Source organism: Dendronephthya gigantea, unplaced genomic scaffold (genome assembly GCF_004324835.1).
Source record: "Dendronephthya gigantea isolate DGI-Jeju-01 unplaced genomic scaffold, DenGig_1.0 000034F, whole genome shotgun sequence".
In the NCBI taxonomy this organism is placed as follows: Eukaryota; Metazoa; Cnidaria; class Anthozoa; order Malacalcyonacea; family Nephtheidae; genus Dendronephthya; species Dendronephthya gigantea.
The window spans coordinates 1,796,749-1,811,865 of record NW_021163044.1 but is presented as its reverse complement, the minus strand read 5'-3'; the positions used below and the strand labels follow the sequence as shown (position 1 = coordinate 1,811,865).

Here is a 15,117-nt window from a genome sequence, read left to right as displayed (position 1 = left end):
ATGGGTCGTCAAATATTTGAGAAGTACGACATGCGCTGTTCAAACCAAACCTTTTTAATTCAGGCGACTGTTGTCACAGTGTTGGTAATTCATTCAGCTTTGACATGTTAAGGAAATAGGTATATTGCAACATTTGACACTGTTTCTAATAAAACCGCAAGTTTTTTTGTGAAAAGGAAGTTATATTGCTCCTCGTGGAATGGAGACATAGAGCAGGATTTTTATAATTCAATGTCCAAGATACGAGACATTATAGAGACTTCGAAATTGAAGAGACTTGTGTCTTGGTGCATCACTGCACGGTCCAGCCACGGGTCCAGTGCATCTTTATAAGATTCCGTAAATAGCAATTAATTTTATACAGAAGACGCAATGACATAAATATATCTATATTTAGCTAAAACCTTTTTGACGTGACATTTTGAGACTGTGATTAACTGGCACAAACTTGATTTTTTATTGAATCTCTTAGATTTTAGAGCTGGTATAGCCAGTGAGTGACCAGTTTTTCCTAAGTCAATATGTTTACATGCAAATGGAGTCTTTAAACTCTATACTGCAAAAATAACACGGGGCGGAAGAGATGACATGAAAGTGTTTCCATAACAAGTATTGATAGCCAATATTTTGAATGAAACCCAAACATACTATCATAAACATACTATCTCACAAGCATAAGTTATTTTCTCGCTGAGTGCGAGCCATTTTCATTCCACTTTCGTGACGGAATTAGAATATTTCATTGCTATAGTCAATATTAATATCTTGTGCGCACGCGCGCATAAATTAGGTTTTCATGAGACCAGAAATTATTCGTATAAGCATCGTGAACGTTTCAGTTGGCCTCCATTTCCAAAGGGCAACACAGAAATTTAAAAAAAATAACATATCCGTGAAAGCAAAGGGTTCCGTTTCTTCATTTGCAGAAAATGGCTGGCCAAAAGTTGCCCGAAGTCAAATCATATTCCCCCAATTCTGCCTTTACAATTTTGCCACCACTGATCACAGAGATATCGTGCTCTTAGCTTGAAGGAATTCTTGCAATGGGCCAGCGTTTTAACTGCGTTTCAGAGCAGGAATATGATACTTGTACTAAAAGCACAACATTGTATTGTCAACATAAATATTACCCTATTCACCGCTCAGTTCCTATTTGGGACATGTCGCATGTAACACGACACCGGATTGGCCCGTCTGCCATGTCCCTTTAAATCACGAGCCAATTACAGGAGCCGCGCGCAAGCGCTACGATGCTCTGTCGACCGTGCGATTCTCTCTTAACATTCATGAGATATCCAGTGTTGAGATATTCATACGGTATAATCAGTCACGCTTGTCGAAGTCGCGAGAGAGAGTTCGCCAGCGTGTCAAACGATGGAGGTTCAAACATCGCAGCATAGCAGCGAACACCAGTCGTTCAGGCATAATTTTCAAACATGGGTGGATTCAAATTACGGTGAGCACAGCCGAACAAAGACGATAACAAGAGCGAAGTACACAAAGATTTGTCGATATCTGATGGGCGAGGAAGTCGAGACTGACGCGAAGTTTCGATTTTGGGTTAAATCGAAGGCGTTTCGAATTTTGCGACATCAACTGGACCCAAACATTGGCGTATTATGCGTTCCAGTGAACGTGAGTACCGCTAAGGGACAGGTAAGTCTAGCGACACCGTGCTCACGAATTACATATTGTTATGACTATATTATAATTCATATACACTTAAAAAAGTTATATTAACTCCGGACTGGAGGTAGTTTGTGATCGCGATTTTTCTATCCTCCACATCAACTTGAACCCATGTTAGCGAATGCTGGAAGCATCTCTCGAACGAACGAATTTGGCTTCCTATCTCTCCCTGCATGCACATCGCGGTTCGCAGATAAACGATGAAATAATATTATTATATATATGGACGTCGACCATGGGCACGGGACTTGATGATTTTGTTCCTAGAGGAATTTGATCCAATACTGAATGTCTCATAACTAGTCCAAAGTCAACAGGGGTTATGACCGAATTTAAGAGAATCTGATCTCTTTGCCGGTCGTTTTGTGTTACTAAACCAAACTGTCCATCAACTATTCGCAACTGTCTGCGGCGTGTTCAAGCAATGTAAGACGCATTAGACTGTTCCACCCAAAACAATTAAACTAGCTTAAGTCAACACAACTAGCACGATACAATCAAAATGTTGCGATTCCCCATTCAAAAGTCACGCTAATTCGTGGCAAAGGACGGGGCTACAAACTTATACTATCTACTGTAGTAGTCCCATATGCTAGACCGCTATCTTATATTGCGAGCCGTATCGTGCCAATAAGTCATGAGTCAGTTTAAAAAGTTAATGAAAATAATACCCCAACACTTCCTTAAGCTGTAGAATTTGAGGAACACCTCGCAGTTAAATCGAAAGTTTATTTTGTATTGGGTCTATGGAAAAGAAATAAGGAAATTGAAGACGTTTTGTCTTACTAATATGGACAGTATTTCTATTTCGGATAGAACACGCTGGCCGGATTTGACAACAACGGGAACCACCAGGCTTTTGGCTTTACGGAATACCGTCAAGTTGCCGTGGTGGATGACTTCTACAGCATCATACGAAACGTTCATATATCCGAAAGAGGCGTACATGTCGGCCAGAAAAAGACATACAGAGCAGTGAGTTTTCAGTATATTATTGTATTATTGCATGCGCTGTGTTGAAGATGACAGCGGACGTCATATTGAGAGGTCTTCATACTCCGGATGTCTCAAAATACCCTTTTTTCCTTCGCGATTCTAAGTTGGGCCACTTTTAGAATGGCAAAGGAGTCGATCGTTTTCCAATTGATTTCGGAATCCCATTTCGCGACGACTGAATTTGTGTATTTGCTCAGCATGTTAGTTCGCGTGTTTTAATCACATCAAAGAACACTTTAGAACAAAGGCTGAGTTTATTTTGATATTAGCAAACGACTTATTTATAACAGTAACGGCAAATTTATGCCTTAATATATGTCAATAATACGTATTAGCATTCGAAAGTAGTGTATATAAGATTTGAGAACTTCGAAATTGTTGCAATTTGTGCAAATATTGACAGTGTTTTGCTATTCAAGGTGTTGCGCTTTCGAATGGCATAAAATTTCCTGGTATGAAATTACAGCAATATTTGAAACAAAGAACGCAACGCTAGGATGGTTTGGCATTTTTACATAATAAATATGGTTAAGCTCAGGCATTTCTAAGCTTAAGGAACGCCTTGGAGCGCCGTTTTTTGTACTCTGTCAACGTTTTCACACGAAAACTCACTCGCGTCTTGCCGATTGGCGGCAATTCGAACGCGGGCCATCCCAAATTAAAATTCGTGATCGACAATATTCAACCGGAGTATCGATATAACATTTGAATCGGCACGCAATGCATTGTCTCGCTTCCAAGCGGGAAGCATTTCGCTTTTGAGCGTAGAATAATGGCAAAGAACACTTTAGTTGCTTTGGTTTCGTCAAGTTTTGTTTTTCAAGGGGCAAAACCGAGGAAAAATCCACATTTTGGCCGGATTAATGGACTCATCCGGCATACTTGAGATCAAATTGTCATTCTTATCACTTGAGATCTAATTTGCATACTGATTACCGCAAGGAATGGCTCGTCAACTAAGTCCTTATGCGTCTGGTATTTTGCTATTGTGCTAAAGAAATTCTAGGCGATCTTGGAGTAGCTTCAGCTCTCTTTGTTATCAAATTTTTCGGGCCAACGCAAATTGGAATGTTCCCGGAATAGCCCGATGGCTAGTTTTGTGCTCTAGGTAAAATTGAAAATGAAAAACCGATCGTCAAAACACGATTTCGAAACTTCTGTTATATTAGAGCGGCAATGTTTTTAATAAGGTTGGCACAGGGCGAAATAATTAGTTGTTATTGTCGAGCAGGAAATGATAAATACGAGCTCGGTTCTGGTAAAATCTTTGCTGTTTTTTATTGCACTTTTCAACAAGGATCGTTTGAAAATAGGAATTGCTACAATTTGACTTAGGTATGTCCTAGGTATGTCGTTATAACCTAGTTTCCCTGCACTCCAGAGGCAGAGTCTAGCCATCTCATCATTCGTAAAAATTGTGCTATATTAGCTTTTCAAACTATTACGTCTTGGCAAACTCGAACACTTTCGCCGGAGGGTTGGAATTTATGGCAAGGGTGTCCGATATTCAACAAAAATTTAACTGATATTTGACGATTCCAATTTGGTACAACAAGATTGATGAGGACACGAGAGGAGATTAGGACCGATGTCGACTTATTAAAAATATTCCGGTCTATTTTGCAAATTAATCTGATTGCAGTCCAACTTTTTTCCGGCTATCGCTTCACCACGTCTTCTTTTAGCGACCCTCGATCAGTCATTCTTTTGTGTCTTAAAACTTTTATTTTATACGAGATTTGGACATCCTGAAGCGTCTAAGGGGATTGCTCGTTTACTGAATGAAACTGTATCCGGCTCAGTTATGAGGTAACTTCTTTAATACTTAAGAATATATACCGGACGAGTTTGGAATCGAGTGGGCAAATACTGATCGCATGGTACCTTTTTTCACACGGGAATTTGCAGGAATATCTGCACCAGAAATATGCACCGTGCTTAAAATGCGTATACAACCTGTGCGGTGACATTCGGTTGAAGAGTGCGTGCAAATTTGAGCAGGTTGCATATTCAACTTGTTTGCCGTCGTGTTTGCGACAACCTGTGTCTGTCCATTCCCAGAGGACTCTAGTTCCAACTGACTGAAGTCTGTTGTTTGTCGCCAAGCAGGACTGTTTAAAGCTGATGACCTGATATGGCCACCCTTGCCGGCAGATGATTATTACACTTAGTTTCATTTAAATGTGTTAGGTCAGAACCCTCTCTGAAACCGTGTCCCGTGTTGAGACTACAGTATAGTCAGTGTACGTTGTATTTACTAATGCAATATCTTATACCTAATGTATGCATGCCTTTCGTTTCGTTTCTATATTGCTTTCAATCTTAATCTCTCTGACACCTTTGTCCTTATCTGGCAACCCATTCCTGAACAGCAGGAATATAATATTTGGCAAAGAATCCTAACAGCTGGAGAGGATTCCTGCCATGATGCTAACATTCTCAGATAAGGTTGAAGTTTCTTAGTTTTTTTCCCCATTTTCAGGGGGTAAATCATGAGTTTGTAATCATAATATAACAGCGAATATTGTCAGCGGACCTTATAGTCCAGTATTGCTATAATGGTTTAGAAATTTCATCTTGAATGGCTTTTTTAAAAATTCCTATATGTTGATTCCTGTACACAATATCCGTGATCAAATTGCCCTGAACGGAATGCAGTTGGAAGTTGTTGTTGGTCAAGGTTAATAGTCAGAAGCATAGGTGGTAATAATGGTGGCCTTTATAATAGTATATGATAGAATAAGACGATGCATTCCCGATAAAAAGAATTAAATATATATAGTGGTCAGGGAGGGGAGGGGTAGGAATAAGTATTTGAGCTTTGACTTGTTTTATTTGATGGTTGAAAATTTCGGATAGAGTTTATAGTTAGATTTACTGATTCAGTTTATATGATTGTTTGATTGAGAAAATTACAAGTATACACTGAGAAGCATGCCCATTTACCCCCATCTGTCTTGCAATGGTAGGTCTACCACGCTTTTATGTTTTTCTATTTCTCACTGCATCTCTTTCATTCTGGAGTGTTAGTCACTTTAAAGTCAATTGCTAAACTACGGAAGTTTTATCACGACGATTCGACTGGCGACACGGGGACTTATATCATTGTGATCATTACGAAATTACTGTAAAATCAATTTGGTTATGCATACCAACCACAAATGCAACTTTTTCCTCCAATAAGATTTCGCCAAGCACTGCGTGGTATTAATTTCTCCAGGAATGTAGACCGCCCTCTTGGCTTTGCCCATTGAGTGGTTTGCCTCTTTGGCGACAGTTTGCTATCGGAGTTCCCGTTAATCCACGCTCGGCTCGATGATCACGTGTTTAGCTAGTGATTAAACAAGTTCAAGTATTAATAAAATCATATGCACACATTTGGTGTATGCCGAGTATAAAGATGGTTTTCGAAAATGACGATTTTTTCAGTCATGGCCCAAACAAGGGACGGTACTGAAAATGCAACTTAGATAAAATTGCGATTATTTATACCAGTAGCAATGGTGAAGTAGAATTATGATACCAGTGAGAATTATTTATACCACATCCTAAACATTTAAGGAGGGTATTTAACGGGAAACAATTTTCATGTTTTTAGCCAGACTGAAACAAAAGTTTTGATAATGATTAAATTATTCGTTGTTTATTTCTTATTCTCTTCCCCTAGGTATCTCAAACATACGCCTTTCTTCCCCGTGAAGCTGTGTCGTATTTTCTCATGAGCTGTAACCACTGCAAACTTCGAATTCAGACCTCAAATTCCATCCTAGTGAAGCATGGCGTCCCCCCCGTTTACGTGGAAAGCGATCACGAGGTAAATGTGTTTATTATTAATCTAACCAAAGCCAGGGCAGGGATTTTTCCAGGGGGGACGCGGCAACCAATGCCTCGTTTCCCCCCTCTGTGTACGGCTTAGACCTAAGCGCGGCCATGTGGCAATCCTTGAATTAAATTTTCGTCAGTCGGCTGTTTCGGGTGAATTATAATCATCAAAAAATGTGGTGTTATAACACTGGGTTATAGTCGATACAACCTTGGACCCTGGGACCTAGTTGAGTTGCTAGTGGTATTTTTCAAATACTTCAACGCAATGGTAATCCAAATGCAACCAAACATGTATTCATTTCTCTTCTTTACCACCTAACCGTTTTTCGAAAACAAAACGTGTACCATAATTATGTTGAAGCAAATTTTATCAATAAAATAAAGACGGGAATATATTTGGGATTTGCACTTCCGGTAAGCACGCGTTATAGCACGTGACCTTGTTGCGATGACGTCAGCTACCAGCCTACCAACAAAGGGAAAGCAAGAGAAAGTTGTCGGTTGGGTCTTTCCGCGTTTGTTTCGAAGCCGTTTTGGCTCGTCTTTCTTGCAGAAAACGCCAGGTATCGTCATTTCCTTCGGGCTGAAGTTGCACGGGGGCTTCTTCTCTAAGGCACGACGAAAAGGCGGTGTTTTTAAGGCTTTTTAAACCGAAAGAACGCCGATTTACTCGAGGGTGCGGCCTGGCCTTGTCGAAGTAGACCCTCTTTGATTGTCGAAAACACTTACAATTGGTGCATAATATGGCAGCATCTGCTACGGAAACTGGCCGTTCTAAAGGCCGAAAAACTACTAAGGTATTGTTCCCGTTTCATATAAAGTCGAATTTTAAAAGAAATCAGTAAAGTTCGATGAATTTGGGCGCCAGAACTGGCGTGCTCTTTTCTGTTGGTCGTGGCGTCTATTATTTCAAAGGGGCATGTAGAAATCTGCATACGCGAGCTGAAATTTGATCTTATCGAGCGGTCTCCTTCGCTGTTTTGTAGAGAATAGACCGGGCTGGAAAACTGGCGATTATATAGGTATAATCTTTTCAGAAACGCTACAAAATTTCCCGTTGAAAAAGCGTGTTTGCTCTTGACAGTTCGCTCCAATATAGGGGAACAATGGCATGCCCTGTTTACGCGTTGGGCAATTGTCTATGTATATAGCATCAAAAGAGAGCGTGGCTTGTATAAATTGGAGCTTTTCATTTAGTTAATCGTTCAAGAGCATATTTCTACGGTTTTTCTTGAGGTTATTTTTCTGCAATCCATTATTCGTACGACATATGGAGTTGATATTTCAAATCGACGCCAACATTGGCACCTAAACATTTACAGTAATTTACCTGTTCTAGCAATTTTGTTCGTTTTCAGGCTAAAACTTTACAAATTCGTCTTCGTGAACGCTATTAGCTGTGTTAATATCCCAGTTTCAAATGCTTCTCTAACCGTCATTAGTTCTTGGTGTGGCCCTTTGAGATTCCTAGAACCTTAGTTAGATTATTGCTCAATTTTTTTAAATGGACACCTGCCTTGTTCGCAGATCCGAGACATTCTTCATTCGTTTTTTTCTTTCGGAGACTTTGGTTCCAAAACTATAGAGAGATCATGGTTTCCAGAATTATGCTCTGATGTACTGGGGCATGAACTCATTAGCACCCATTGGAATGTATGTTCTGTTGTCAGCTTTTATTATTATGAGCTATTTATAATGAATATTGTTGATAGCACTGCAAAACTCTTCCATATTGCCATGAAACAAGATTGGCCTCATGTACTGTAAAATTAAATTTGTTGCAAAGGGCGGGCACCCTGTGTGATCTTTTATTGGCAAGTCACCATATACATGATTAACCCTTTATCAAATTTCATCTTATGTCATTTTTGAACTGCCCTTGTATGCTATGGTGAATCTACTGAAGGGTTGTTGTTATGCTTGGTATGTCTTTCAAAGTTGTTTTATGGAAATAGCTATATGGTTATAGTATTTATAAGGTCAAGGTTTCTCAGAACAATACAAAGTTATCTTGGTGCTTTCATTTCATAGCATTAATTGTCGAAACAAAATATATTCCTACTACAGTATTAGAGAAGGCAAAATTGTGAATATAGACAGCATTTTGAGTGGCACATGATTAAACAACCAGATTTAGATGATGGTGAGATAAGGGAGACCACACAGAAATCCACTCCTAAGGCTGTGATCAAACAGAGTTGGGCAGCCTTGGTTCCTATTTCAGTGTTGAAAACATTTTTTAACTGGGAATCCAACCTGCTCAATGATCTGTCTCTGTCTTATCCTAGAATATTTTAAATGTACTTGTTTTATGTCCATTGACTTCACCCAAAGTGATTTTCACATTAAGAGGTACTCTCTAGTGTCTGACTTGGTCCCTAGGGTACATACTTGGTCTTTTATACCAGAATATTCTACCCATCCATCAGTGGCAAAACTACTGCAAGTAAATTAAAAAGTATTTACAAGGTTCTCTTACAACATTTGCTTGACTGTAATCTATGATTAAACACTGAGTAAAAACAGAAGAGCTTAAATTGGCAACTTGCATTTCAGATCTACATAGCAATGTTTTTCAAAATATTCATGGGTAAATTCTAGGACCTAACTGATGGTGAAGGATCTGTTTCAAGCAATGACAAGGACTTTGAAGCGGAAATGAACGAAGAACCGCTTCGTAAACGAGTGAAGAAAGAAAAGATAGATAATGACTATATTCATGAGAATGGCATGGATATTTTGGATAAATATGACACAAGTCCTGAGGATAGCGAACATGAGAACGGAAATGGTGATCCAGAATATCTTCCTAATGGTAAGTTGTGGGTTTTTTGCTATATGAAACATAGGCTATTGATGCCATACGGCTAAGATCAATTTGATAAAGCCAGTTAGTATCTCTAATTTTAAATACAATATATTTATAAGATTTCATTTCCTATTAAGCATTTTAAGTATCATTAAATCACAAATATAGCATGTTTAGAAAATCTTTAATAAAATATCTGGTGTTCTGATATATTATAAAGCCTATAGTAGGTCAAAGTCATACTGAGAATTTATATTTTTAACTTAATTCTGCCTTATAGCATACTAGTGGGTGGCAAAATTAAGGACTCACCACTCTTGTCTTTTTTACAATTTCTCAGAACTTGTGAATGCCTCCACTTTTAAAAGAAAAATCCTTGTACCTTAAAATTTCTATTGGAACCCCTTCTTTTATTTCACAATTTTCAGCCAATAGTGCCTCCACTTTAAGAAAAATATTCCTTGTTTCTCAAAATTTTTTGCAATTATTTTGGAGGGTCAAGAACCCCCCCCCCCTGCACCACTGATTAGAATTGATAAAACACATTCTCTTTAGGAAAAGCTATGGTGAAAGGAGAGCCAGGTATGATGCCGCAAATAATGAGTTCGGCTAACTTGGATTCAGCCATTGATAGTGCAGTACAGGGGACAGGCCTACCAAAGAAAGTGAACATTTCTGGGGCAAGCATAATGGCGAAGGCCACTACGAGAACAAGGAGAGGAGGGGGTGGTGGCCGTCGTCTTAGCTACTCCCCCGAGACAGATAAACAACTGCTCGATTGGGTTGTGGAACGTAGTCAAAATGGTTTGCCTGTCTCAAGAGAAGCCATCCAAAATCAAGCATTGGCACTAGTACGAGATGAATGTCCAGATTTTAAAGCATCCAGTGGTTGGGTGGAGAAATTTCTTATTCGTCATAAAATCAGTTTACCAACTAGAGCCAGTCTGCTAGGTAAGGTTTTGAAACATTGATTTATTGCATTTTTAAGGAATGTTTTACAACAATCGATGTATTATTGATTAAATTAAGATAGCAAATGTAAGATTACTCTGTGTGAAATTACTGTTACATAACTTACATTCATCTTTTTATAATGCACTTTTGTTTTCCTGTGAGTTATCTCTTTGGTTAATTGAGTATTAAATTACACAGAGAATGGCAGTACCAGGCGTGGACCGCCTCCACTGATCTCTAATGGCACAGGTAGCCCATCAACTTCACCAACCAGGAGTCCTCAGTCAGGAAATCTCAGTGAGGCAGACAGGATTGAAGATGGAGCTGGAAATCCTGAAGTTTCTGGTGACCCTAATGGAAAGGTAAGAGAAATTGAGATGATGAGATTCAGTCAAAGTTGTAAAATGCTTTTCTTGTCAGAGATGCTGGAACTGGGGGGGGCAACTCTTATTGCTTTTAAACAGCAAATGCAAAGCATTGCAAGTTGTAATATGCGTCAGTATATGGACAGGAGTACTCGTTCACGACCCTACAATAGTTCTGGGTGTCCCACTAACTTGTTTTACTACCTTTTAAAAGCGCCACAATCAATTTAAACTGTTTTGAGTTGATTTGGAAGCACTACAGTCTACCATAGTTAAGCAACCATTGCTCTTCGTAGGCCCCAGCAGAGCAGATGTTGGGAATGCATCGACGAATGGGTGGTGGTCGAAAACGAGGCCTGAAAGATACGAAAGATGAAGAAGATGAAGAGGAGGATGATGGCGACGATGGTGAAGGAGAATTGGAGAAGATTGTTCCAGAAAATGTCAATCCTGAAAGACTTAAAGCTTTTAATGTAGGCATCTTTTTGCTATTCAGAATTTTTTACATCGGTTTGGCATCAATAAGGCTTCCTACTGCATGAAGCATTATCACGATCATAACTTGTTGTAGATGGATTTTTCTAAACAGAATCGTTAGCCGAAAACATGTCTGTGAGAACCTAACTAGCAGCAGTTAAAATATAGCTGGCTATATTTTTGAATGTGCATAATTTTGAGGGAAATCAAATATCAATACGTTAAACGAGACTCGAGCCTTTAGGCCGTATTCAAAGTCTCTTCTGTTCATTCAGGTGTTTGTTCGATTGTTCGTGGACGAAAATCTTGATCGGCTGGTTCCGATCTCGAAGCAACCAAAAGAGAAGGTGCTGGCGATCATTCACGCTTGTCACCGACAGTTTCCGGAGTTTCACGACCGTGCAAGAAAGAGAATTAGGACCTACCTGAAGTCTTGTAGACGCATGAAGAAACCGAACGAGCCGTTGAGAAGAACCGCTGACCAAATAGTAATGCCCCATTTCTGTTTTTTATGTCTTTGTGGATACTAACCAGTGAACTCAGTAAACACTGGAACACTAAAATCGTTTAGGAAAGACGTGAAACAAATGGGTTTCTCTCTCCTAGCCCTGCTTTGCCAACAAGTTAACAAATATATCTTTCCCGATTTTAGAATGCAGTTCCTTCTATGTCCTCTGCCCAAATGCAGGAAGTCAATGTAAGTCGAAATAATAGAATTTCTTTTATTGGTCATTCTCATTCGTGTGACCATCGATTTGGGTTGTAAAATTGTGTGCTTTCATATTAAAATACAGCCCTGGGCAAGTATATATTGCAGATATCTATCTTGCAGTCACACGAGTTGAAAGTCGGTCCGGTCTCTGAAGTAGCCAGTCGTTCTCCTAAAACCGCTAAATGATAAATAAATATCTCCATCAATTTGACCATCATACGAGATCAACTGCACTCGCTAGGGTCATTATCTCTAGGCGTGTTTATCCCTATTTACGATCGTATCCGTTACATCTCTTGAACGTTTTGCTTTTTTTCAGAATATCCTTGCTTCGGCATGTGCAAACGAGGCGAATCTCGGTGATCGGGCTGAAGTTTCCGCGGTACAAACACCGCCCATCCCGGCGCAAGCGTCATCAAATAAATCGTCGCTTACCAACGGTCGCGCCGTATCACCTGTCGAAACCAGCAGACAGAGTGTATCAACTATGACATCATCATCTAGCACACCCCCTCCACCTGCCCCCAGGTCAATGGTCTCAACCATGTCAAGGTTACCCCTCGCTGCCGTCGCACCAGGTGAGTTTCTGTACCTTGCGTTGTTTTATTATTATTGGTTAATCTTATATACAAAAACAGTAACGTTTCAGCACTAAAAACAATCACCTCAATGTGAACAATCGTCATTCCACAATGTTACACCAGAAAAGCTAATACTTTTCTCGAGCCGCGTTTACACTTCAGGCCTAGACCTGACTGGACTATGTCTAGGACAACTCTAGGTAATATGTGCCACGTTCACACTGTCACTATTGTATGTATCCTATACAAATCATACCATTAAGTTCAAAATTTGTCAGGACTAGGTAAAGCCTGAACATTCACATTACCAAAATCTTGCCCCAGGTCCGGCCCAGGCCACCTTCTGTTGTTGGCCTGGATTTTGCGGATAAACAACCTTAATATCTAGGCCTAGGCCTGGTCCAGGCCACCTTCTGTTGTTGGCCTGGATTTTGCGGATAAATAACGTTCACATCTAGGCCTAAGCCTGGTCCAGGCCAGGTCAAAGCACGTAGTGTAAACGCGGCTTCAGTTCATATAATTTGTTCTTGGCTTTGAGATTTGAAAGTTAATTTCGTTACTTTGTGAATTATGAGCTTGATTGTTGCTTCATTTAAACATATTTGTCATAGGTTCATTGTGATTTTTGTTGGATCAGTTGCTAGATTTTTCACTAAATTTCATTGCAATAATTTTACTTTTCCCGCTATTTTGTAGAGTCGCTCGCTGCAGCACGAGCGAAAGCTGGTGCCGAGTATAAGCTTAATACAACCGAAGTGACTGCGATACGTCAGCTGATCGCAAGCTATCGCGAGTCTGCGGCATTTTTATATCGGTCAGCAGATGAACTCGAAGCTTTACTTCCGGCGTCAATGTTACCGCCCCAGAAGGCCGTGCGCTGACATTCGTGATCCCTCGTTGGCCGTTCGCCGAGTTTTCGGCCGCAGCCGTGTTTTTCCCGAAAGCGTTTGTAATCCATCGTGAATGTTATTTATTGTTAAGAAGCCGATTTTTGCGGCTCATAAAAATTCTTAGAAGTTGTTAAATTTAATAAAATTCACACGATATAACGAGCCCCTTGCCATAGCATCGTCTTTCCATTAATCGGAATACCGGAGATTTTTTAAAGCAAGTTCACGCACTGCGATTTTTTCGGAATTATTTTTGTATAATGCAACGAAATTTTGTAGTCAATAGCAGCACTTTTCCACGTGTAGGTGGTTTGCAATTGCCGCCATTTTGAATTATATTTAAAAATATGTGTACTTCATGTTATCATCGTTGTTGTATTTTGCTGGCGACCCTGTATTACGACAGAGGTGTTAAGTTGTTAAAAAATAAACGAGAAAAATGTGAAAAAAGAAAACTCAAAAACAGAAGCAAACCTCGCATATTCAGCCAAGATGGTGCCTGATATATTATGACGCCAAACAACGAATATATTTCAAGTATCATTTATTACTGTATTAGCCGTAAAAATCGCTGTGTGTCAACGTACTTCGTAATCCCACCGTCACCTTTATCATCCCATTATATCAATCGACTATACAATAAGGACATGATTATAATACAATGCACAAGAGAGTCTAACTCGCTAATTGTTCCTATATATCCTAATGTAACACACGTCCTTGAGATTGTATTTTATTCGCACTAGATGTAAAAAATTTCTCAGAGATGTCCGGCCAAAGCATTCGGGCGTCGTAGTTTAACTGTTCGAATATTTTTAACCCATATTGCATTGAATTGAAATGTTTATAATATGTGCGATTGTTTAGCACAATGGTAATTAATTTATTGAATAAAAATATAATTAGTATTCACACGTGTAGTACCCAATTTTTTATCGGAGCTTTGGAGGTCGTATTGTAAACATAAGCCAAGGCAGGGCCGTAGCTTGGGAGATGTATTTATCGGGAGGGTGTATTTATATATTCGTCTTATGCCCGACAGATTTCTTTGCATTGTACCCTATTGCTCCTGCGGTGTATATAAACATGAATATATGAATACCCTCCCCCCAATTAAGCGGTCTAGCTATGGGCCTACGTAATGGTCGTGTGGAGGGGAAACATGCAAAAAAAACAATCTGAAATGCCCCTTTCTAGCACATTAATTATGATTCATGCAGCGGCTGGCTACTAACCCGCGCGTGAAACACGCGTGGAAGTAGTTTCGTGACGTGTACTTTCTCTTAAACAGAGTTCTTCAAAGTTGTTTTAATTTATTTTGTGTCGCAAAATATATTAAATTTTAAAGAATATAAAGCTTTTAGAGTTAAATGGAGATATCGCGTTTCCCTACTAAAAATACATCATTGAGTGCGGTTGATGACGATGATATTTTAGGGCTCGTTCCTTCGATTCCTGCAGAAACAAGTCCACAAAAGCTTCTTTCGCAACAAACAATTTTTAAGTATGGGTGGTTCCAAGCCTTCGTGAACTCATTGATCTTAAACAAAATAGTTTTTTTGAAACGAAGTGGTCTTGTTTTTTAGGCTTGATGTAAACGTTAGACTATCAAAATAGTGTTATATGAGACTGCTTTATTTATACCCAGAGGTGGTACTACAGCTAATGTTGATAAAACAAATGTTGAACTAAGTTGGGTATAAATATTTATTTACGCTCCAGAAGAGTGCAATTCTGTTTCATATATAACTAAAGCCTAGGCTTTAGGCTTTCTCATGCTCTTGTTCCAAACAATAGAAAGAAAGCTGGGATGCCTCAT

The 15,117-nt window shown here is 39.4% G+C and overlaps 1 protein-coding gene across 2 annotated transcripts; it reads left to right on the top strand.

The window, feature by feature from the left end:
- The first annotated feature begins 1,265 nt into the window (after positions 1-1,265).
- LOC114525411 (nucleolar protein 4-like) lies at positions 1,266-14,198 on the top strand. 2 transcript variants are annotated; one of them, XM_028546742.1, is made up of 11 exons: positions 1,266-1,656; positions 2,506-2,664; positions 6,353-6,499; positions 9,112-9,325; positions 9,875-10,270; positions 10,472-10,635; positions 10,935-11,111; positions 11,391-11,603; positions 11,768-11,812; positions 12,147-12,405; positions 13,105-14,198. In XM_028546742.1, the coding sequence occupies exons 1-11, from the start codon at positions 1,375-1,377 to the stop codon at positions 13,287-13,289; spliced, it is 2,241 nt and encodes a 746-aa protein (XP_028402543.1). In that variant the 5' UTR covers positions 1,266-1,374; the 3' UTR covers positions 13,290-14,198. The 2 variants fall into 2 exon arrangements, with proteins under 2 accessions (XP_028402543.1, XP_028402544.1); XM_028546743.1 differs by lacking the exons at positions 1,266-1,656; positions 2,506-2,664; positions 6,353-6,499 and adding an exon at positions 6,517-7,307.
- Positions 14,199-15,117: the final 919 nt, after the last annotated feature.

Coding starts and splice junctions, on each gene's coding strand:
- LOC114525411 (XM_028546742.1), top strand. CDS start 1,375: ATGGAGGTTCAAACATCGCAGCATAGCAGCGAACACCAGTCGTTCAGG. Junction 10,271..10,471: donor AACTAGAGCCAGTCTGCTAG/GTAAGGTTTTGA, acceptor TAAATTACACAG/AGAATGGCAGTACCAGGCGT. Junction 10,636..10,934: donor CTGGTGACCCTAATGGAAAG/GTAAGAGAAATT, acceptor TGCTCTTCGTAG/GCCCCAGCAGAGCAGATGTT.